At 39.6% G+C, this 26,063-nt stretch overlaps 1 protein-coding gene across 1 annotated transcript in view; it reads right to left on the reverse strand.

Moving 5' to 3' along the window:
• The window catches only part of SLCO5A1 (solute carrier organic anion transporter family member 5A1), a 171,762-nt gene extending 146,446 nt beyond the window's left edge, over window positions 1–25,316 (reverse strand). The window contains exons 1-2 of the mRNA XM_069100092.1: window positions 25,108–25,316; window positions 21,774–23,335 (exon numbers count right to left, since the gene is read on the reverse strand). Of these exons, the coding sequence (XP_068956193.1) occupies window positions 21,774–22,779 (1,006 nt within the window). The 5' untranslated portion in view covers window positions 22,780–23,335; window positions 25,108–25,316. The remainder of the gene's footprint in view (window positions 1–21,773; window positions 23,336–25,107) is intronic.
• Window positions 25,317–26,063: the final 747 nt, after the last annotated feature.

Here is a 26,063-nt window from a genome sequence, read left to right on the forward strand (position 1 = left end):
ATATGATATGATATGATATGATATGATATGATATGATATGATATGATGTTATTTGTCTTTTTATGTCTACATGTCTTCTCTTTCCAATCAGAAACATATACTTGAGTCCAACATCTTTGATTTTTACTTTCCATACCTGCCTAACAGTAGGTGCTAGCTGTGTAATTGGGTAAAGAGGAAAGAATTCTAGGTCTAGAGTCAAAAGAAACTGGGTTTCTAATCCCAGCTCAGATTTTTACTGGCTGTGTGACATTTGGCAAACTGCTTTACTCTCTGAACCCAGTATCTTTATCTCTAAAATAGGGACAGCAATACTTTCACCTAATTTAGGGATTGTCATAAATAATTTTACTTTGTACACCTAAAACCACCATGTTAACATTAAGGTTTTTATCAATTAAAATGGTACCTGTGAGGCACACTTGAGGACCCTGACATCTCCTGGGAGCACAGAGCACAACAAGATCTGTTCAAAGGAGATTCTGTCCCAAAGCTATTTCTTCTCTATTGACATCAAGCTCTGACTAGTCTTGTAGTACTACATATTTCATTGCTTCAAAGGTAATCAATTGTAACTAGTTTCAGCCTGGCATGCTACCTTGCACCCTAAACCCTATTAACCTGTGCCCCTCAACTCCCAAGCCCTTTATTCTCAGACTTCTCATTCAATACCTATCATTTTCCCTTATTAGAATTGAGTAGGTAAGGTTATTTTATTTATCGAGACAAGGGTAAATTAATAAATAGGCAGAAGAAATCAGAGAAGGTAAAAGTTATCTGAACCATATAGCACAATGTATGATCAACTGGATTCAAGCAAAATTAACTGAGTTGAATTGAGGTTAGAATATATACTACCTAAGGTCCTTTCCTATTCTAAATCCTTTAACTTTGTAATTTTTCCTCTAAGTTGAGATGCACATCTCCATATGCTTTTGGGACATCTTCAAACAAATGTCCCATTGGCTCTTCAAACTCAGTATATTCAGTCAACCCTATGGACTAAATTGTCCTGATTGGTGAGTGACTCACATTGCCTACAATATCTAGCCAACCCTAGCCATGCTCCAATTTATACTGAAGCCATTTTGGCTTTCCCATGCATGGTACCCTCACTACAACTCATCCAGGAAAGGGTATGTCATTCTCCATTATGGCTCTACATTGACAGTTTCTTGAAACCTATGAAAGACAATAGCTACAATCACAACTCCAGAAGACTGATAATGAATCATTTACCACCTTCTAACAGAGAGTTGACTAACTAGAGGTATAGAATGAGAGATACATTTTCAAACACAATGTTTGGATTTGGTTTTGTTTTTTTTACTATACCTGTTACAAAGATGGGGTGATTTTGTAGGGAGATAGTTTAGGGATAAAGGGTATAGAGATCACTAAACCAAAAAGAAAAAAAAGTAGATTAGATCAGCAAAACATTAAGATCATAGGCAGAAGAGGGCAGAAAGAAGTTCAGAAGAGGACAAAACAAAGCAGGGCAGTGTTGAAACTGTTAAATAAAATATGTAAATCTCTTTAAATCCATGTTGATCCTAATGGCTCGTCAAAAAATATTTATCAAGAGCCTACTATGTGCCAGGCACTGTACAAAACACTAGGGATACAAAAATGAAAAAGTCAGTCACTGCCCTCAAGAAGCTTACAATCTAACGAGCGAAGACAATGTAGTTTCACAGTATCATACAATCTTCTTCTATTCTTTGTATAAGGAAATGTTCATGTTTGTTGATATTTGTCAAGTTCACAATATTTTTTGAAGAAAATAAAGAAGTTTGGGTAGCTAGATAGTACAGTGAATAGAGCACCAGCTCTGGAGTCAGGAGGACCTGAGTTCAAATCTGCGCTCAGACACTTAACACAAAAACTAGCCATGTGACCTTGGGCAAGTCACTTAACAATTGCCCTACCTCCCACTCTCCAAAAAAAAAAAAAGAAAGAAAGAAGTTAAGAAATTGACTTATGCCAAATTGTTTGGGGTTGGGGGATGGGGGAATTCCTCTACATTCGTTTTATTAAATGCTTTTTGAAACTCTCCCAAAAAGAAGAATGTTAAGCTCCTTGAGGGTAGGGTCTGTCTCCCTTTTGTATTTGCATCAATAATGCTTGGGACATAACCACTATATACATTTTTTTTAGTTTATCTATCCATCCATTTATTAATTATCTTTCCTCTTAAACAGCCTCCTTTTTCTGTATTTGGTACCACCATTTACCTTCTCTCCCATGTCTGTAACTTTGAAGCTATCGTCTCTTTCCAAATCCTATCAATGCTACTTCTGTAACATCTCTCCCATCCAAACCATCTTTATTTTATATTCTCACTGCTACCATCCTTAACCAGGTCCTTAACACCTACTCAGTGTATTCTAGTAGTCATCTTCTTGGTCTTACTACTATTAACATGCCAGAATGATTTTTTTCCTTACGCACAGATATGACCACATTATTGTTATTTTATCAATCAAAACTGTTCAGTGGCCCCCTTCCTATATCCTTTTTCCCTGAACACAATACTACCTAGGACTTCTTCCACACATATACCATCCCCACATCTCATCACTGACAACATTACAAGGGACAGGAGAAGGGAGGAGAAGGAGGCTGCTAAGGCAATGCCTAAGGACTGTTTATACTTCAGAAAGCCTAGCACTGGAATCATAATCCCCATGTGACAAATGGAAAAAGAGGCTTAGGAAAATTAAGAGGTTTCTCCACAGTCAGGATGCTACTATGCGGGACTGTTAATGACTTTAAGTCTAATCAATCAATTAACAAATATTTATTAAGCATTTATTTCATGCCAGAAGCTCTGCTCTGGAGCTACAAAGACATAAATGAAACTGTCCTGCCCTGATGTACTTTATATAAAATATGGGGCAAAATACATTCTAATAAAAGAGTATACAAAATCAGCACATGCAACATAAAAGCCAGATAATTTTGGGAAGGTAGGCACTGATGGCTTAAGAGATCTGGAAAGGACTAACAGAATATGGTGTTTGAATTGAATTTTGAAGGAAACCACAAATTCTAAGAGTCCTAATTGAGGAGAGAATGCATTCCAGGCAGCCTGTAATGGTGGCACTGGGAACAGAGATGAAAGATGGAGTGTCCTGTATGAAAAACAGAAAGAAGGCCATTTGGGCAGGACCAAAGAGTGTATGAAGAGGAGTAAGGTTCAATAAGCTGGGAAGGATAAGTCCAGTCTTCACAACTTAATACCACCCTAGCACAATAGGAAGAGAAATAATTAAGTATAATGAATCTATTCTACACATTTATTCATTCCTTCAGCATTTACCACTGGCTTGTGCAGAGTAACACACAGGGCACTGGGGAAGGTACAAAGTTTAGGTAAGATACTGTCCATATTTCTAAGAAGCATATGTAGTCTAACAGGAGGATATGGAACCAACACAGAGAGCTATATATAATACACATTGTTAGAAGGAAAGTATATTAGACTTACAAAGGGCAAAGTGGTCCTTTGCTACAAAACAGGGAAGGTTGATAAGGCAGGGGAAGCTAGAAGAAGGGTTCCTGGGGGAAGTGATCTTTCCCTTCCCAGACCTGCCAGAATATTCCATATTTATCTGAAATAAAAACACTCAATTCAAAAGTACGTATTAACTACCTACACTAGACAAACATGGTCTCTGCCAGCAAGTATTTATATTCTACCAGAGAAACTTAAATTCATATGATAATTATTTGTGAATTTTTTCTATTGTTCAGTCATTTTTCAGCTTTTCAGTCATGTATGACTCTTTTTGGCCTCATTTGGGTTTTCTTGGCAAAGATACTGTAATGATCTGCCATTTCCCTCTCTAGCTCATTTTACAGATGAGAAAACTAAGGCAAACAGGGTTAAGTGACTTGCCCAGGGTCACATAACTAGTAAGTATCTAATACCAGATTTGAACTCAGGAAAGTGATTCTTCCTGACTCCAGGTGTAGCATTTTATCCACTACATCACCTAGCTACCCCCTAATTGATTGGGTAGTTAAGGGATTTTGCCCTCTTTCATTTATGTTTGTGTATAAAACATTTCTTTCCTTACCATAAACTTAATAAATATTTAAATTAATTCATTGAGATAATTCCAAAAAGGGAAAATAAAAATTATAAATAACTAGATGACAATAGAATGATAAACAATAAAAAATATGGTCATATTTTTCCCCAAAACACAAACCCCATGATACAACAAATTCTTTTTTTATTGAATTACTGGATTAACAGACATAATTACTTCAGTGAGTATCTGATTGAGAGCTGCTAGATGTCATTTCAAATTGCCTCACTATGGAAGGGTCAAAAGACTCCTGTAAAGAAGCAGGAGGAAATTAAAACAGAGATGAACAAATAGCATTTAAGAGTTAGGGAAGGGGGCAGCTAGGTGGCGAAGTGAATAATAGAGCACTGGCCCTGGAGTCAGGAGGACCTGAGTTCAAATTCGACCTCAGATACTTAACACTTAGTAGCTGTGTGACTTTGGGCAAGGCACTTAAACCCAATTTCCCCTCAAGAAAGCAAAAAAAAAAAAGTTAGGGAAGGTCTCAATGGGAGGCCACAAGATTGGTAATGAGCTTTACTAATGACAAATGTGAAAAGATTAATAGCCATCAAATTAAAATCACATTATGATGTCAAATAAAACAGAAGAAGACAAATTTGAGAGGGATAACAAAATAGTAAGTCTGATTCTTCAACCAATGAGGAAGATCTCAAATTATAGCGTGATGTGTCATTTGATGTAATAGATGTGTTTCCAGAAAGTTCCATGCACATTAAATGTTTGTGGATCAAATAATGGGTTAAGTATGAGGTAGTCCCCAGTTTACTCAGAGAAAGGAGTGTTATAGAGGATAAGTTCCCAAGTCAGCCCACAAAATCCTTTTTTAACCTTGACCTGTCCAGCACAACATGCAGTAATGTTTCTATGAGAAAATGCACACAGAATTTCAACCTCTAATGAAGGAATGGTCATGCACATTTGTGGTCCCTGAGTCTAAGAGACTGAGGTTGGTACTTGCTTGAGTTCAGAAGTTATGAACTGCAGTAGCAAGTCCACTGGGTATCTGCAAACAATATTGTGAGTTCCTAGGAGCCCAGGGCCACCAGACTGCCTAAAAGGTGGCAAACTACCTATACTGGACAAACCAAACAGGTTAAAACTTTTGCGCTGATCAGTTTGGGGATTAGGCATATAACTGGTTGCTGCATTTCCAGCCTGGGTCAGATAGGGACACTCAACATCAAAAACAAAACAAAAAAACCTGCAACCCCTACAACAGGAATAGGAACTCATCTATCACCTACTGGGGATAGGCGTCTTTGGCCTCGGCAGGGATTCCAGCAGGCAGAAATGAAGACTAAGGTGTGGCTGAAAGAGACCTGAGGCCCTTTGAACAGAGTAACCTGTTACTCCCTTTCATACCAGACCACCAACTCCAACAAGGCAGGGATGGGGAATGAGGGATGCCTGGAAGATGGGTGTGGTTGTTTCAACTGGGTCATCAGTAACTCCTGGACCTCCTGCCTTCCTTACCATAATGATTGCCCTTTATCAAGGTTACTCTCCTGCCTAGTGGAGAAGACAATTCTCATGATTTTCTAAGTCTTTCTTTTTTTGTTGTTCTTAATTTCAACAGGAAGTTTGGCAACCAATCTAATTCAATTCCATTCAAAAAACATTTACTGGGTGCATACTATGGGCAAGGCACCTTAGGAGATGAATTTTTCTTATCAGAGAAATTAATAAAAATGGTCTGAATGATGTATAAAGAAGTTATATGTTGACTGGTGTAAGGGGAAGTACCTATACCAATGAAATCATAAACTTTTTGAAGAATGTAAATAAAGCGGAAATATAATAAAACAGACTCCCTACTCCTCTCCTTTCTTCACCCATCAACATCCCATCTTTTTCTACTCATATGGTGGGTATTTGTATATAAATACCAAAAAGAAAGGAAAAATTAAATTTATTTACATTTCATAGGAAAAATCTATTTTCTGGTAATCCCCTTAGTAGTGGGGTGCCTAAGAGAAAGACTAGCCCTCTTAGATGAGGAGGAAGAGAACAAACATTTATTAAGTACCTATTATTTACTAGGTCTTATGCTTTACAAATTTTATCTCATTTGATCTTCATTTTACAGTTGAGGAAGCTGAGGCATATACAACTTAAGTGACATGACCAGGGTGACATAATTAATAAGTGTCATTAGTGGTAACCACACTGGCATACCCAGGATGGCTGCTGGCACAGGTTCTTAGATCTGCTCTACTAGGAAAGATAGCTGTTTAAGGAAAAGGTGACAACAATCTTTTTTAATTACATTCACTAGTTCAGGGGAAAAGTCAGCACCCTTAACTTCAGAGAAAATACAAGAAGAGAAATAAAGACCAAAAGACAGGGCTCTGATTGCCTGAATCAACTATACACTTTACATACATCCCTGGATCAAGAGAGCTTTTACATCTAAGCAGTAGGGGAGCTCTGAACATAGGACCACTCAGAATCTCCACCAGGGAATCACAAGATCCTTCCCATAAGCAAGCCCCCAAAGCAAAATACCAACTCAGAGTATAGATACACTTCTCAGAGCCAGAAGGCATCACAACCCTGGTGACTCAGTGCCTAATTAGAAATTAGCAAAAGGTGTGAAAGCCTTCCTACAAGCAAGCCATCCCTAAGTAAGCTTCCCTTAATGGGCTCCTCATGAGGCCTATTAATAGGTGGGGAGGATCTTAAATTCCATTAACATTACAGTATCTGAGGGCATATTTGCATTCAGGTCTTCCTGACTCCAGGCTTAGCTCTCAATTCACTGCACTACCCAGCAGTAAGAAAAAAAAAGGGGGGGGGGGGGAAGGATAGGAAACTAGTAGTAATGTAATGAGATCCTACATAACAATTCAAATGAAAGAAAGCCTACTTCTTTAGCTGGTGAGGGTCTCTAAATGTTTCTATTCCTTAATATCATGCTAATTGCATATAGCCACAGAACATTACAAAATTTCCTCAGTGAATTCCACAGCAATATGAAAGACACAAGTCAAACTACTAAAATTGGAAAAACAAAGTGGATGAAAACCACATATTGCCCAGACTATGACACCGAGCTCTGACACCATTCCTTTAAATGAGTTGCATCAAAATGTCAATCTTGAACAAATGTTGCAGTGTAACAAGTGTTGTTGTAACTTGGACCAAGGAATGAGTAAGAGAAGACCAAGTTGGATTGTATTTCAATAACTTTATGATGCTTTCAATGATACCAAACTGTTTTGTGTCACAGAAGCCTCTCTCTTTATAATATTCTCTCACCACAATCTCAGAATAATTAAAATTACAAAAAAAAAAAAAACTCAAAGGGCAACGGAAGATGCACAAGAAGCCTACACAGATCACGGCACATTGAAAATGACCGTTTTTTTTTCATAAGAAGTATCATGTAAAACATTATTAAGAACATGAAAAACTAGGAAGGAACCTGCACCATTCATGTGACAAGAACAAGATACCAAAGTACCTTCTTCATTTTCCTATCCCTCACAGCCAGTATTGAATGCTGGGTCACCAATGACACTGGAACAAGATGAAAAAAAGTTGACTGGCACTCAGATGGGGCACAAAGAGTGACTTTAGGTTATATGGCAAGGGAAGAGGGGATGGAGGAGGGAAGGGAAATCTGACGTAGAGGCATAAGGGAAGGGAGTAAACTTAAGGCAACCCACTATTTAGAGTGACTGTTCTATACAAAGAACATATACACTTGCATGAGGCTTAAGAATGGTGAGAATGATTTGTGCTCAAAGAGCTCAACATCTGAGCAAACTCTGGTGAACCCTTTTGTAACATGAGCACTGACTCTACCCTGCCTTTGACAAAAACTTACATTTTGTAAATTAAAATTTATGTATATCAGATAGATATACACAGACATATGCATATATGTATATATACATATATATGCAGAAGGAAAATAAGTATCTCACCATACTTAAGGCTACAAACGTCAATTATCCTCAACAGCTGGTTTTTAGAAGTTTTGCTCTCTCCTTTATATGCTTCTACTTGAGATTTCTCTTCCCTCCTCCATCCCCTCTTAACTTTGGTGTTGCCTGAAGTCACACTTTATAATACATTCACCTAAGTGCTAGTCAACTTTTATATACAACCTGTATATATAAAAGGGCTATCAAAATGATTAATTTTGAGAATGTATAATAATTGAGTACAAGCTCATTAGGGGCAAAACAACTCTCTGAATTTAGAAGCAAAGGATCTAAGTCTGGCTTCTGGCCCTGCCACTTAGGCATGTCATTGAACTGCTCTGGGCTTAATTTCATCATCTCTCAAATGTGGGGCAGGGCAGCATTAAATTTATGCTCTGGTGACTGTAAGTGGCATCTAAAGGACATGTAATAACCCTTTAACATTAAGTATATAGAAAGATGTTAACCTCACAGAGGAAAAATAATTATTTTTGGTTGAAATCCAATTGCTAATGAAACAAGTGTGAAAAATTTGGTTGCTATATAAAGAAGGGACAGACAAGTAATCTATCAGACTGTAGACAAATTTTCTGGAAGGAACTGGAAAAGTCACCAAATCATTTGACTCCATTAAAACTAGTTTGGATAGAACATTTCATTGCCATGCCTCACCGAGGCTAGTTATAAGGTGATAATTATCAACATTATCATTAGGTAAGGATAATTATTGTGTGTTTTGTGGGCTATTGCAGGATTGGCTCCTAAAAATATGACAGACACCTTTGCTCTTTGCTTTGCCTCCCATAAGATGCCTACATACCATTTTCCAGTCATGGAAAATGAGCAAAGTAGCCAGCAAAGAACCATAAGTGAAGCACAAACCTGTGTTTCTGAGGTATCAGGTCCCCAGTCACTTATAAACAATCTAGCCCTACTCCTCCTCTGTAGTACAAAAGCCAGGAAAAATAACAGTGTCTAGGTGGGCCACTACCAGAACATGACAACTCTTATTTGTTTAGACATTTATAATTTGCATGGTACTTTGCTCAAGAGTGAAAGTATTAATGCCCCCATTTTACAAATGAAGAGACTGGGCCTGAGGAAAGTTGAGAGACTTGCCCTTGGTACAGCGCTACTAAGTGGTGGAGATGGGATTCCAGCCCAGAAGCTGGTAAAGTAGCCCTTCCTCTTCCTGATGGCAGGTGCAGATTAGTGCAGAATGAGGCATGCATCACCAAATATGACTGATGAATTGGTTTATTTTTATTAACTGTATGAAATTCTTAGAAAAGAAAGTTATATGGAGACAGGAGGTAGGGAAAGTAATTAGGAAGTTGGAAGCAGAATAAATTTTTTTACATCAATCAAAACCAAGTCTTCTAATGTTGGGAGTACTTGATAACATACCACACTGTCTCCCAAGAGCCATCCACCCACCCGGAGTCACCAAGGTCTCTATAATTGCCATTTTTACTTACAAACTAGTAGACTCACAGAAGGAGACCTTGTCAGAGGCTTACAGGAGGTTTGTAGTCTAGAAAGAATTAAAAACAAAAACAAAAAATAAAAAGTAATCTATGAGTTGCCCCTACCTTAGATAAGCATATAGATTCTATACAAACTTCTCTCCCTATGTTCCTTAGCAATTGCAATTGACCATACTATATAGCTTTTAGCATATTTTTCCAGTCAGTAGTAAAACCACATAATTTGGAAGCCATTTATGTCTCCACAGTCTTTGTCTTTCTCCTCCCTGTAAACAATCTTTACTTGGTCTGGTAAACGTAGATACATGTGAGTAAGCATAAAGGAGCATGAAGAAATAAATCAATGCAGCATTCACATCACTCAGAGGGAACTCCCTACAGAAGAGAGTTTGAGCATTACTCACACTGCTCAGCCAAGAACATCACTGTTTGCTATCTCTGACTTCATGAAACTAACATGTCCTGTTTGCAGACTGGCTCAGCTCCTGCCCAACAGATGGTCACCACTGTCAGCAGTCAAGAAAGAGTTACTGGATGCAGTTTTTGAGACAGATACCCCACTCTGACAGGCAAAAAGGAAAAAAAGAAATGACTATCTAATTCAAGCTAAGGACATAAGCCTTTAGCACTTCAGGTCTGATCCATATCAATTTACAGAAAAATAATAGCTTGTCCCATTAATATAAGGAGTATCTAGAACTAGAAGGGGTCTTACAAATCACCCCATCTAACCCCTTTATTTTATAAACAAAAAGAATGAGGACCAGAGGTAGTTAAATAATTTATGCAAAATCATATCACAATTTAGGATTGAGTGTGTGTTGAATTATAAACTGGCTAGCTACAAAGGTTTAATAGATATACTATACTATCACTATACAATGGGGATACCTTAAAGATTTGAGATCTAAAGTAATATTTGCCAAAATGGAGGTGGAAAAAGCAAGAATTTAAAAAGAAAACAAAAAAATTCCTGTGGAGTATTTGTTCTCTTATATGGAAGTTCCCCAACTTTTTCTAGACTTAACTCAGCCTTCAAAGAGTACCTATAGGAACTAAGCAAAAAACAACAAAGTGTATCTGGAAGGGGAAATCCTGGGGAAAGGAGGGGGGGGGAACTGCTGTTTTAAATTGGTTATCATCAACTTTTATTTTTTGGAGGGGGGAAGGCAAGGCAATTGGGGTTGAGTGACTTGCCTCAGGTAACACAGCTAGTAAGTGTGTCAAGTATCTGAGGTCAGATTTGAACTTAGGTCCTCCTGATTCCAGGGCTGGTGGTCTATTCACTGCACCACCTAGCTGCCCCTAATACCAACTTTTTAAAGAAATAGTAACATTCTACCAGAGAGGCAGGGTAGCATAGTAGAGAGTTTGCTTTAGAATCCAGATGCCCAGGTTCCAAGTCCTGCCTGTTACATATACACACACACACACACACACACACACACACACACACACACACACACATACATATAATGGATCTGTGAGTCTAGACAAGTCACTTAACCTTTTAAGTGGCCCTAGCACTCTGAGTATAATTTGTAGAGCAGGTGATGATCTGCATTGATAGAGGAAGTTTCCTTACCTAAAACTGCCCTACACCAATGAAATCACACATATGTGTGTATTCACATACAGAGCTGATGAAAGGTAACCTGAGAAGGATAGACACTAGCATCTGGGGGAGACTGGGAAAGATTTCCTGCAGCCAATGGAATTTGAGCTGAGTCTCAAAGGAAGATATGTATTCCAAAGCAGGGAGAACACCATAGGCATTGGGGACAACCAATGTCATGGCACAGAAACTGGAATATGGAGCGTTTGTGCATGTAAAACAGTAATAAGGCCAATATGGCTGGACTGTAGGGTGCATGGAGGAGAGTAATGTGAAGAAGAACATTGGAAAATTAGGAAGGAGCCAGGTTGTAAATTTGGGATTTTATGCTTGATGCTAGAGTAGGGAGCCACCAGAGATTTTTGAGGAAGGAGGCTGATATTGTCAGACTTAGTCTTTAGGATAATCACTATTGCAGCAGTACGGAGAATGGATTGGAATGAGGACAAACCTAAGGCATGGAGACTGATTAGATGGTTATTGCGATGGTCTAGATGAGAGTTGATGAAGTCTTAAACTAAGGAAGAGACTGTGAGTGGAGAAAAGGAGGAAACATATGGTAGAGGGTAATTGATTAGATATATGGACTGATTGAGAATTACAACCTGAGGATGACATTATGGTTGGAAACCTGAGTAAGGATGGTGGTGTCCTCAACCAAAATGGGGAAGCTCAGAAGTGGAGAGGTTTTGAGGATAAAGATAATGATTTCTCTTTTGAACATGCTGAGATTCAGTTGCCTAGAGGACATTCATTTCAAAATGCCCGGTAGACAATTGATGATCTAAGACATGAGCTCAGGAAAGGGGATCGGGGTCATCTAGGAATCTAGGAATCATCTGCATAGAGATTATATTTGAACCCATGACAACTGGTAAGTTTTCCATGTCAAGAAGAATAGAGAGAAAAGAGAACAGGGCACAGGACAAAGCCTTGAAACATACTCACCATTAGTGGGTATGACATGGATGAAGATCAAGCAAAGGAGACTAAGAAGGAGCAGTTAAACAAGCAAAAACCCAAAAGCCAAGAACAATATCACAAGAGCCAAGAAAGGAAATAATATCCAGTAGGAGAAGGGAGTTAATGCACATACATATACACATAAATACCAAATCAATGTTCCTAAAAGAAGTGCTATGGGGCAGCTAGGTGGGGCAGTAAGAGCGCCTGCCCCGGAGTCGGGAGGACCCGGGATCCGTTCCAGCCTCAGATACTTAACACCCACACAAAATAACTGGCCATGTAACCTTGGGCAAGTCACTTAACCCCAATTGCTTTAAAAAAAAAGGGGGGGGCTACATGGCATACCTGAAAAATAAAATAAATTAATATAAACTATGTTTTGAGGATTCCATTTTACCTATTGAAATAATGAGGATGTCCTAAAACCCAAACTGGAAATCACAATTTTAAAGGTTTATGTAGTTAAAAATGAAATTAGTTAATTTCTTCACAGAAAATTTACACAGAAAAAAAAGTATCAGGAAGATTTTGTATCTTGTTAAAAGGTGCTAATGTCTCACACTACACCTGTCCCTACAGGCAAGTCATTGTAATTCAGTTCAATTCAGGTCAGTTCCCCTGGCAACAGAAATTAGGAGGCAGGAAGAAAACTTTTGGGTGCATAGGTATATTTCTAGACAAACATCAATAATTATCTGTCATCTGCCAATGTGGAGACACTACACAAATAAGGAACATCATTTCTATTTTACAAATTCTCCAATAAGTCTGAAAAAGAAATAATAAAGTCCAATATGTATGAGTCCCAATGGCTTACCCTAATCAGCTAAACAATACTTCTTTCCATCCTTATCCTTTCACTTAAAAAGAAAAAAAAACACATCTTAAATCTCTAGCTCCACAAGAATTGAATGTTAAGACCAAAACCATAAATTATATTGCTTAAAAAAAAAACTTGACAAGTCACGTTTGCAAGGGACATAGAATCAGAGCCAAAGTTTAAACATCCTAATTCCTACACAGGATTTATGACTTTACAATTTTTCAGGAATGTGTAAGGCTCTATCACATAAGAGGTAGATAGAGGCTCCTAGGAAAAACTATGGTGCATTCAATACAGGCAAAAGGAGTCAACAGTTAATTTCTTGGTAATTTTGACTTTTAAAACAAGTATAACAATCTTCTAATATTTTTAGTACTATTGAATGAATGGATGAATGAATGTTATTAAGCCAATATATGGAATTTCAATCAGTCAGCATTTATTGAGTACCTACTATGTGCCAGTATGGTGCTAAGGATACAAAGACCAAGACCAAAACTTGTCCCTGCCCTCTAAAAGCTTACATTCTTTCCTGGGAGTCAACATACACAATATGTTCAGGATAGTTATGATTGATTTTTGTGTTCCACTTCTAGAAAACCATCACTCAGTTTTGTCATATTCATACCACCTTCCCCAAACCTATAAGAATAGAGCCAATTGATTCTTTCTTTTTTATAAATGATTTTTAAAGTAGATATCACAGAGTTTTACGAGAAGAACTCTTCGAGATTATCTAGTTCAGGAGTTCCAAGGGCTTCATCAGACAACTAAAGGGATCCAACACACACACACATACACACGTTAGGAATTGTTGATTTAATTCCCTGGATTTATAGATGAAAAAACTGAGACCTTCAGAGAGAGAACACATCTTTCCCAAAACCACATAGTTACTTATCAGCAGAGCCAAGACTATATAACTGAGGTCTTCTAACTGACCAGTGTTGTTCTCCTCTATACCACAAATGCAAAAAAGAAAGGAAAAAAGAAAGGGAGAGGGGAGGAGGAGAGGGGAGAGGGGGAAAGGGAAAGAGAGGGGAGGGGAGGGGACAGAAGGGAAGGGAAGGGAAGACTTTGTCTCATAATAAGTATGTTTTGTTGCTCATTTGTTTTCCATTTCTTTCTAACTGCACAGTTTGCCACAGCTGAAATCAGGTTATGATCAGGCATCTCAGGAGAGATTATCTTATCACAAAAGAAGCAAGATGACACAGCAGAAACAAAGTTAGTTGACTAAATGTAATATGAAAGAACACTGGAAAATTAGGAAGGAGCCAGGTTGTAGAGAACTTTAAATGCTAAATTTAGGATTTTATGTTTGATCCTAGAGTAGGGAAGCCATGGAAGATTTTTGAGGAAAGGGGCTGACATTGTCAGACCTAGTCTTTAGGATAATCACTATTGCAGCAGTATGGAGAATGGATTGGAATAAGGACAAACCTAAAGCATGGAGAGTAATTTTTAGAAGGTTATTGCAATGGTCTAGATGAGAGTTCTTGAGAAGTAAGAAAGATATAGCATCTGATTGACACATACAGACTGTTTACTCCTAAGCAAGTCACTCAGTGCCCTAAGCAAATAAGACCCTAAAAAGCAGAAAATGTTCCAGTCTGCACTGGTAGAAAATCCTTACCAGGAGCTCTTTTCACAAATTGAATTCACGGGTCCTGTCAAAACACACACACACACACACACACACACACACACACACACACCAAACCTACTGTCTGAAATCTTTATCAGGGTGCCTTGAATTCCTCATCAAGCAGTAATAGGTACCTTAGAAAAATATCACCCTATACAAAAGAAAAAAAAATGAAGATGTGTTCACTGCCTGGTTCTTGCCCTTTAAAGACTCCTGAACACTCAGAACTTGAAATTTCTGATCACCAATTCATTGCTAGCAAATGACAACTTCCTACTAGTTAGCAAGATAAAATTAGAGCAACAAATGTCTTTTCATCAGTGTCTGGCTCCATTTTTCTGCTATTGCTATTAGAATCAACTCTGCCAGGCTCCTTCAAATCAGTGATTAGGGCATGTAGGTTGGCTCATTAGTCACATGAACAAAGATGACTTACTCCAATCTCTTTGTTTTACAGCTCAGGAAACTAGGACTTAACATGGAGGTAAAAGTACATTATCCAAGGTCAAGAGCTAGCCAGTGGCAGATCTGGAACTTGGTTCTTGACTATTAGTCTAATGTCTTTTTTCACAGAGACAAAAACATGGGATATTATCTAGCATACTAGATGGTGAAGACCTGGATTCAAAACCCTCCTCCAATACTCCAAATACTTCATTTGACCTAATTCAATTTCCTTACCTGTAAAAATAGAGGTAATAACAGCTAACATTTATATAGTGCTTACTATGTATTAGGTACTGTGCTAAGTGCTTTACAAATATTATCTCATTTGATCTTCATAACTACCTGGAGAGAAAATGTTATTATTATCCATATTTAACAGATGAGGAAACTGAGGCAAACAATAGTTAAGTGACTTTCCCAGGGCCACACAGCTATAAGTGTCTGAGGTCAGATTTGAGCTTGTCTTACTGACCCTAGGCCCAGTGCTTTATCCACTATGCCACACAGCTGCCCCTAATGCCTGTGATAGCTAACACACAAGATTGCTATGAGACTCCAAGGACATATACTTTGCAAACTTTAAAATATTACATCAATCAATCAATTAACATTTCTTTAAAAATAACTATATGTGAGTATCTGCCAGGCACTATGCTTGGTGCTGGGAATATAAAGACAAAAATGAAATAAGAATTACTACTGTTAAGGAACTTATCTTTTACCAGAATGGGGGGCGCGCGTGCGCATGTGTGTGTGTGTGTGTGTGTGTGTGTGTGTAAGGTTCTATCATATAAAAGGGTAGGTCTCCTAGGAAAAACTGGTGCATTCAATACATACAAAATTAGCAGACAGTTCATTTCTTGGTAGTTTGATTGTTAAAACAATTATAACAATCTTCTAACATGCTTAGTATGGTTCAATGAATGGATAAATAAATGTTATTAGGTCAGTATATAAATCTTCTAAAGGGATCTTATTCCCAAGTCAATCCTCTTTTTCCCTCTGATGCCAAAGGTCAAAACTTGGTTCCAAATCTGCTTTATTCCATATTCCATTCCCAGAATATAGGTAGACCTAAATGGTACTCCTGGGTATATTAGGTGATCAACAGGTTCTTCCCTGTTAAATTTGATTCCTTCCATTTTTCCCTCAATTGAAAAGTTGAATTCATGTAAACTTCCACAGTTCATGAGTTATCCAAGACAAATATATATATATATATATATATATTAACATGAAAAAGCTCTACTACCCAAGATAGGGCCTAGATTTGTGATTTTCATTTATATAGAAATCTCCTAGATGAAATGATTCTTTCTATCAACACAGGTCATCATTTTCTAATCTAAGAGTGGCTTAGAATCGTAAGGGATTACATGACTTCCATAGAATCACAAAACCAGTGTATGTCAAGAGGCTGGTCTTTCTGGGTTTGAGGTAAATTCTCTTATTTATCACATTAACCTGACTCCTGAGGAGAACCACACCGAAAGAGACTCCAAGGTAGCAAAACTATCACTCAGAGAGGAACAAAGACAATTTAAAGGTACAACAAGTTAATACCAAAAGGAATTCTGCCTGCCCAGCACCCCTTAGTAAGGTCAAAAAACAGCCCTCCAAGCAATTGGGAACTATGCCCAAAGGGCTATAAAAATATGCATGCCCTTTGACCTTGCAATACCACTTCTAGGTCTGTATCCCAAAGAGATCATACAAATAGGAAAAGGACCCACTTACACAAAAATATTTATAGCAGCTCTTTTTGTGGTAGCAAAGAATTGGAAATTGTAGGGATGCCCATCAATTGGGGAATGACTGAACAAGTTGTGGTATATGAATGTAATGGAATACTACTGTGCTAAAAGAAATGGAGAACAGGTGGACTTCAGAAAAACTTGGAAAGACTTATATGAATGGATGCTGAGTGTGGGGAACAGAACTAGAAGAACACTGTACACAGTTACAGCCACACTGTGTGATGACTAACTTTGATAGACTTGGCTCTTCTCAGTAATGCAAGGTTCTAAGTCAACTCCAAAAAGCTCATGATGGAAAATGCTGTCCATATCCAAAGAAAAAATTACAGAGTCTGAATACAGATCAAAGCATACTATTTTATCTCTCTTTTTAGTTGTGTTTTGTTTCTTCTTCCTTGTGGTTCGTTCCTTTGGTTATAATTCTTCTTTGCAACACGACTAATGTGAAAATATGTTTAATGTGAATGTATATGTAGAGCCTAAATCAGATTGCATGCCATTTTGGGGAGAGGAGAGGGGAGGGAGGGGGAGAAAATTTGGAACTCAAAAGCTTGTGGAACTGAATATTGTAAATTAAAATTTTCTTTAAATAAAAAAAAAACAGCTCTCCAAAGTTGCTTTCTGTCAGAAAACTTTGTAGAGGCCACAATGTGGTACTACTACAGTGCTGCAGGAACCAATAGCAATTGACAGACTGACTGAGAGACCAGCTACCACAAATAAAATGGCCCATTTAGTGAAAAAAGCCTCCTTCACCCCACATAAAGCAATGAAGCAGGGCTGTTACGGTTTCACATGGAGTAGAAGCACAAACCACAACTGAAAGGAAGGGCTACTAGGGATCTTTCCTATTCTGTCACACCTTCCCACTAATCATCACTGTGTTTATGATGCTATACATGAAAACCATATACTGTGTCTCCAGTGCCACCAATATTGTTGCTAATTGCTCCATTATAGGAATGATTGAGGGGTTATTCTGTCCAAGTATGAGAAGTCTTTACAATCCATAACTCATTCTGTTATGTAGAACTGATGGCAATGCAGCCCAAGTCAGAACTAGAAATTCTGGTACCTGAGGGTAATTCAATTGCTTGGGGGATGACACAGAGGACAATCCATTCTGGTTTGTTTCTATCAGGGGAGGGGGAGGCCTGTTTCTCAAGGAATCTAATCCCAGACTCTGCAGAAAGGCTGATGACCACAAACCTCAGGAAGGAAGCAGAAAGGGGAGATAAGTTAGACAAGAGGCCTGGCAGTAAGGGAAGGTGGTAATAAGAAAGGAATGAGAACCATGGGGTGGTGAGAGCCCAAAAGGGTAGAGAAGAAACCACGAAGTACTGAGTCCACAGCAAGGAGAAAGCATGCCCTCCTACAAGGTGTTGGCATGCTGGGTGTAAAGCCCCTCAGTTATAGCTCTGTGGCCAATGTTAATTTTGGCCATATTAATAGTCATGAGGGACTGCTATAGAAATGAATCAATTTCACTGACTACTACAGAGAGATAAAAGGAACAGATTTGCCCTTTTGCAGATTTCTTGTTCCAAGTATGCCCCAGACTCACAATTATCTCAACAATGTGGTTGTAAATAGTTACCTGATTATTAATACAGACCAAGCTATTAATGTTGCTTTACAGAAGCACAGAAAACAAGTTATATCACTTTGTGCTGCTTTTTCAATTGTATCCAAATATTTCTTCTTTCTACTCACTCTTTGGCTACCCTCATTTCAGCTCACTAGAGAGGACCATGTACTAATTCTCAATGGGGACTAAATTGAGACTTTGCAAGATTTCATATATTATAATTTTAAAATTCATTTTATTTTTTGAAAAGAATGTATTCAAATAGTAACTTTGAGGCATTCCCTGGGGTCAATAAACATAATCCCAATTTGTACTTGGCCACTCTATTCTAATGAAGTAACTCAGAATAACCACTCTGAAGCATTGTAAGCATTTTAGTAATCAAAAATAATTAAACTTTGTTCATTATATTATACTAGGACAAGAAAGTAGACTATTATATTTTAGACAAAACTTAAAGAGGGATTGAAAAAACATAAAAACTTGGGATTAACCTTCAATTAGAGAATTCAGGGAGACTACTACAATACCTTGTCACTAAAATGTTCCCCTATAAAATATTTTTAAGGTGACATTTACTATCTTCTCCATTTAAAAAACAGAGGGTCCAAATTTGCTTTCAAGTTTTGTGTTTAGTTTAGGAATTTACCTCCTCTCTGCTCTTTCTTTCTCTCTGCTTCCCAATAAACTTTCCCAGTCTTCCCCCTTTTTTCTCTTTTGGTCTCTGTTTTCCTATAATTATGGAGTCATCTCCTCTCCCCAAAAGCATCACCTTCTCTCCCCCCATTTGAAAATATAAGAATTAAAATTGATCTATAAATGGTTCTTCCTAATTCCAGATTGCTTTTTAATACCAAAACATGATTGGTTAGTATTTCACATATTTAGAAATAAAAATTCTATATATTATATGTAATTACCCATTTTTTCTAAAATGACCTCCATGTATGAACATGGATATTTTAAAAGACCAAGATTAATTTCTGAGCCTTTACTGGTATTCAGATTGCCTCCAATTCCTAAAATCTCTATCTACTTTTGACTTTTCATTGAGGGAACCCTTAAAATTGCCTGTAAAGGGCTTGGAGAATATTATTATTCAAGGCTTCAAACATCATTCTAAAAATTCTGTCCCCTTCTGTACGTGTCCTTACTGATCTGCTGTATATTCAAACATGTGTTTCAGTTTCTTTGTACTTTGTGTGCCTGAGAATCTCAGGTTTCTTAAAGGTAAATAATTCAAAAAGCCTCAGTCCAAAATTTCCCTAAATGTCTGAAAAAAACCCCAACCCCACCACCACAAGACTAACTGTAACATCACTATATAGCACACTTTCCTCCCTCCATAAACCCAATTTTGAAAAGGCATATGGAGGATTTTTTTCCTTTACACACTGGGGTCTGTCACAGTCAATAGTACTAGATAATAATCTATGAAAGTTAATATAAGTTTTCACATCTTAAGATTTATAGTTTATCCATAATATACTTCAAAATTTCATATTTTCCTTACCAAAATAAGCCTGTGAGGTAGTTTGGTACTATTATTATTATTATTATTATTATTATTATTATTATTATTATCATTATTTTGCAGGACAGCAACCGGAGGCTCAGCAAGACTAAGTGATTTGACTACGGTCACACGTCTAGTAAGGAACTGTGATTTGAGCCTAAATCAGCTCATTTCAGTTCTAGTGCTCTTTCCACTACTTCCTGCTTCCTAGAGGTTAAAACTTTGGGGTAGGTTGTTTTTGACACTGTAGGTAACAAATGCTGGCAATACTTATCTATCTGTATATTTGAGAGAGTTATCTTATTTTCCTGCTGTTTGGGGAGAGAAAAAGTTAGGTCTCTGCCTCACAAAATATCTCTTGAAGTTTTGATATTGATATATTATCTCAGTTGTTATAAGGCAGGTTCATTGCTGCCAATGGAATTAAATTCATGTCAATGGAATTCTTGAAAGACTATGGGGGTTTTCCCCTTTGTTTTAAGAACAGTTTGAGTCAAGGGGATGAGTAAAATGGTTCTATACTGCTCCCTTAATATTCCCCAGATCCTTTCTCTGAGAATGAAAATAAAACCTAAGAGTCTTTTCTCAAGTATGATTAAACAACTCCTACACCTTACCTATAGCAAATTCTGGCAATAATTATCTCTGCTCTGGGGAGGATTATATAATCCGAATGCATCTGCATGGTTACTAATAGCCTTTGAAATTTCCAAAACCCTGGACTCTTCATACATATAAATAAATAATCAAATATAATTAATACTCCAGAGTGTTAGGCCTGTTGACCTTCTAAAAATAATGTCCTGGTTTGGCCACTTCACAAAGGATAGTGAAAAGAAGAAAAGACTTCAATAGAAAAACTTTGAGCATATTCACCTCCTTATCTACTCTTACCAAATCTTCATATACAGGACTCAATTCTGAAGTAAACTGCTGGTATAGATACTCAAAGTTACCCTGTTCAAGGAAGAATTGGCCTTACAGTTGTACTGGCTGCCAGGGTTCATACCATTCTTCAAGTAATATCATCTTATATATTCCTTTCTGCTCTCAGCAAGAAAAAAGGAGGGTGGAGGGAATAGAGGGGAATTTTGCAGCAGTTACACAGCTGAATATTAACACCTAAAAGTTACTTCCTGGCAAAAATATAGTGTAATTCAGTAGTCATAAAGTTAATGATTTTTAATCTAATGTAAGTTAGTGAACTTGATGTCATTCAAGATTTTTTCCCAGAGGCACAAGTAAAATGCATTTATTCATATACATATATATGAATATACACATATATACATGGTATGTATATAAAATATATACATACCTGTACACACACGTGTGTATAGCATATATACATATATGTATTATAGCGTATAATTATAGCTGCAATAAAGCTAATTTCACTGCAGTTAATTTTTGCTTATCCCTGGTATTATGAGAAGGGATAAAATAAAAGCAACAAATAATCCAAAATTCAGCTCACTGCTGCACTCCCACACAGACCCTTAAATCAGTTGTTTTGCAACACAACTGACTGATCTGATTTTCTCCAAAAACAATGCAAAATAGAAGGGGAGAAGAAGCAAAGGGCATAACCTGGAGAGAAAAATCAACATCCTCATTATCATCTCCATTCACATCAAAAGTCATCTGTGGTTGGGAATGAAATAATTAGTTTGAAAACTTATTCACTGTACCCTGGATGACAACCGTCATTCCAAATTAAGTCCATGAAAACAGGACCAATGTGGCACAAAAAGAATAGGAAGTATCACCCTCAAACTAAGTCAAGTAGTCTGAAAATTTGTGGTAGTGAGGGGGCAAGTTGGTTTCTTAAAAGGAAACACATTTTGGTCATTGGTTTTGAAGTTGGATGCCGTTAAAGACCACAAGAATGCCTTACCTAGGTACAATGATGCATTTTCTTTCTTGACATTGTCATCTAAGTAGGTTGGTCCCAAGGTATAAATAGGAGTGGAGCCCATACCAATGAGAACCTGTGCACCAATGAATAAAGCTACATAGAGCGAGTGATCGTTACCGCCAGAGTCCTTCCAACAGGCAGATGACTCCAAAAGGTCCCTGGCACTGCTGTTGCCATTCAAACACAAACCCTCGTTGGAAACTGAGGAGTTCAGCTCTTGAATCTGGTACGGTGGAGAGATGAAATGAGGTAAAGAAAACAGGGCAGCTCCCAGTGCAATGAAGAGTCCACCCACTGCAAGCCACAGAGGCCGCCTGCCCCGGCCTCCAAAGTAACTGATGAAAACAACCACAACCAGGCTCCCAATGTCAAAACAGCTGACCAGCAGCCCGGACTCTGAGCTTTTCAAGCTGTAGCGCCTCTCGATGGTGGTGATGACACTGCTGAGGTACCCTGAGACCATCAACGACTGGATAAAGGTCAGGAAGCACATGCAAACCAAAAAACAACGGGAATCCGTCAAAACCACGTGGAGGCATCTTCTACCATGTAGGGTTGCCAGGGTGGAGGAAACTGACAGGCCTTGGGTGGAGGAAACAGACAAGCTTTTGCCGATGGCTACCACGTGGTTGCAGTCTAAGGTCCCAACCATCGCCGAAGAGATGGAAGGGGTGCAGGAAAACACAGTGCGGGAAGAGGCCGAGGAACTGGGCCCCAGTTGAACCTGAACCGGGTCTATGCATCGCCTCACTTCTGTGCCCCCTGAGAAACCATAAAAGCCCGATTTGGGTCTTCTAAAGGAGCTATACCTTTTATCTACCCTCCGGGGGCTGGGGTCCTGCCCGCCAGCGGAGTTCAGAATTGGCAAACTCTTGGACCTACGGGTCTCATGTTTGCCCTCTTCCTGAGCAGTGGAGCCGGCTGTTCCCTCCTTCTGCTCTCCCACCTGAAGCTTCATTATGCCCTCGGCCTCAGGCGCAGCCATGGCAAATCTAATTCAGATTAAGTTAGTGATTGACCCCACAGGAGGACCCTGCTGAAGCTCTTCAGCCACCCTGCACAGGGCGCCAAAGCCGGGCCCATGCGAGAGCGCCGTGGCACCGGGACTGGAGACCCTGAGCAGCGGGGCAGGTCATAGTAACTAGCAGACGGAAGCCAAATGCATCCCGGGGTCAGAGGAAGCCCCACAGGCTCCGGGCCGCATGCCCCCAGCTGTCCTCCAATGAGCCCTGACTGAATACCACCTCTCGTCAGCAGCTCGCAGGGGGCGACTTGCCTGCCCCGGGTGCATCCCCTCTTTCTCTCACTCTCAAAAGGCAACCAGCGCAACCACTCCGGCCCCCAGCGCTGGTTACGCAGAGGCACAAAGTGCTAGAACAGTGCTGGGGCACTGGACAGACCCGTGGCTAGGCTGCGGCTGAACAGGGCTCTCTTGGCTAGTCGGCATCCCTTGGCCGCCTTACTTTCCTGCGAAGCTGTGGAAGGGGAGCTCTGTCCTCGCTGCCTCGCTCCTAAAAACCCCGAAGGGAAAAACTTCCAACCTGAAAGGCACAGAGAGAAAAAGAGAAATGAAAGGTCAGAGAGGCCAGAAGCTTTTGTCCGGCTTCCCGAGGTGGGGAGCACAGGGGATCTTCTGGACCACCCGAGAACAGAGACGGGATAGGACGATGCTACGGGACGAGAACCTGCAGGAGGAGGGGGAGGGAAGGTGCTGTCGGGCTCAGTCTTTAGACTCCGGAACAATAAGAGCCAGGCGGCCCGAGATCCTCTCTCATTGTCTATGGGGCGGACGTCCCAGCCCTGCCCCGCCCCCTTGGCAATGGGCAGCACATCTGTTTTAACATGTTAATAATTATTAATCTGTCGCTATGACTCAGAAGCAGCTTCCTTTTATTTGGGGAACTAATTGTAACCTTTCCTACTCCTACTGCATTTCCCAAAATAGAAAATATCCATAAGAACAAAGGAAAGTTAATGCACAGAGAGGATTTGTTCTCGCGCTTCTTTTTTAAAAAAAAAAAGTCTTTACGAGTGTGTAAGAATGTACATATACTTGTGCAAATACACGTGCACGCTAATGGATATATGGTTGTTTAATTCATCAATTAAGTGACCCTTTTATTTAAAGCCAAAAGCCATAGCAAAAGGTCAGCATGCCTGCGCCTTTATTTCCAATACTAAAAATAAACCCCACGGAAAGAAATATTCAATTACAAATATCAAGGGCATTCAAGGCTGCATCCCACACTGAGCCTGTCTCTGGGGGCAAGGTGCCACGAGAAACTGAAGATCTTAAAAGCAGGAACTCTCAATGCTGAAGAAAGGGAGGGTAATGTCAAGAAACAAAGAAATAGCGGTAGGGGAAGCCTGTTGTAGACTGAACTACTCTGTCTACCTAGAACAGTCCAGGATTTACATCTGCGACATACACATAACTATATAAGATGAGTGCTGGCACAGTAAGTACGGAAGAAGCTTCATAATTACACAAAGTGAACGTACAGACTGTGTACGCCAGTGGGGTGTGCATGCGTACACACACACACACACACACACACACACACACACACACACACAATTTAACATATACAGATGGATGAACTGCTCCAAAACAAACAACGTACACATTACTAGCTTGGATTAGCAGGATTGTACTGAGTGGAGGTGCTGTCTGTAAATCCCCACAACCAGCTCCCAAGCCTCACATTAGTCCTCGGGTCACAAAAATACGTGCAGCCAAAGGGAGAGCAAGGGGGTGGGGGTAGGAGTGGGGGATGGGATTAGGGAGGGGAGCGCTTTGCTCTGCTCCAGTCTAATCTCGATGGATGTCCAAGCTCTGCCTTTGTGCTGCTGGATTTTAAATAAATAAATAACCCTGTGGAGAGGCGGCTGAAACGGAGAAACTGTCTGGCAGCAACCACTTTGCTCCTCAACTGGACTCTAACTCACTTCCTCTGGCATGATTGCAGCGTAGGGGTCCTAGAGCCTCACAAAGCCGGGTTTCCCCCAACCCGTGCTCCTGCAGAAGCTGCACTCCCGGGGAACCCCACCGGCTGCAGAAGCACAGATCCAGGGAATCCCAGCAAACTCCCATCCAGAGCAGGGGGAATGTCAGCCACAAGAATGACACAGGCAGGATCGTTAACACAGGTTTGAGAGAGCTACATCCACCGGACAGAGGAGCTGGGGAGGCCCTATGAGTGAGGCTGCTAGTGAGCAGGTGTGTTATTCCATAGAGCCGCCCAGGGAGAGAAAGAACAGCAAAATGAGAGAAAGATTATGCTGCTAAGGAACACAATCAACAGCTACTCACTCGTGTGTCTGCCTGAGAGTGGGGCACCGGTATGGGGAAGGGAAAGGTGGAGGCGGAGGAGATGCGTGCTGTTTAGGGAGGCAGCCTCTTGCTTCAGTCCTGGCGCTGGTAAATCAGTGAACGAGACTATGCATGACTCCAGCTGAACTCTTCCTCCACCTCCTGTCACCTAACACTCCTCCCCCCTAAATACACACACACACACACACACACACACACACACACACACAAAGACAAACAGGGAGAGAGAGAGAGAGAGAGAGCACACGAGCAGCAGCAGCAGAGGGCGCAGGCGTCCACCGGAGTCCTCTCCGAACTCTCAGAATAGCTAGCAGGAGGAATGAATTCCTCCTGGTTTGAAGCATGTGGCCACCATGAGAAGAGGAACAGCCCACTATGAGAAGAGGAACGTCCATCATGAGAAGAGGAACAATTCATTATGAGAAGAGGAACAGCCTCTTGCATTCCCAAAATCCCCCTTCATCTACCAAGGAGGGAAAAAACAGATTTAAATTTTTTTTTCTCACAGTAATAAACTTTGGGAGTCTAAGAGTGTTCGTACTCTTATCCCCATTTTACAGATGCGGTGTAAAATGACTAATAGCATCATGCATCAAGAGATGGAAGGGGCTTCAGAAGTCAGCTAGTCCAAACCCTCAATTTTCCAGATGAAAGCCAGGTCTAAGATCATAAAGTGAGTGTCAGAATTTGAAGCCAGGTCCTGTGACTTCAGAGCTAGTATTTCAGAGTCAGAGCACAGATTTCACCCCCAGACCTGACTCCAAATTCAGTGCTTTTTCCACTGAACTATGATGTATTTCTGCTGTATGGTATGTATCCATATTTGTAATCAGAGGGGGAAAAAAGTTAAGGGAGACAAAATGGAAGAGAACACAGAAAGAAATTGATAGGCTATCATTACATGTATGTGGAAGGTCTATCAAAAGTTTAATTAG

Source organism: Petaurus breviceps, unplaced genomic scaffold, assembly GCF_028583685.1.
Source record: "Petaurus breviceps papuanus isolate PSGF00001 unplaced genomic scaffold, PetGlider_PUasm1.0 38, whole genome shotgun sequence".
NCBI lineage: Eukaryota > Metazoa > Chordata > Mammalia > Diprotodontia > Petauridae > Petaurus > Petaurus breviceps.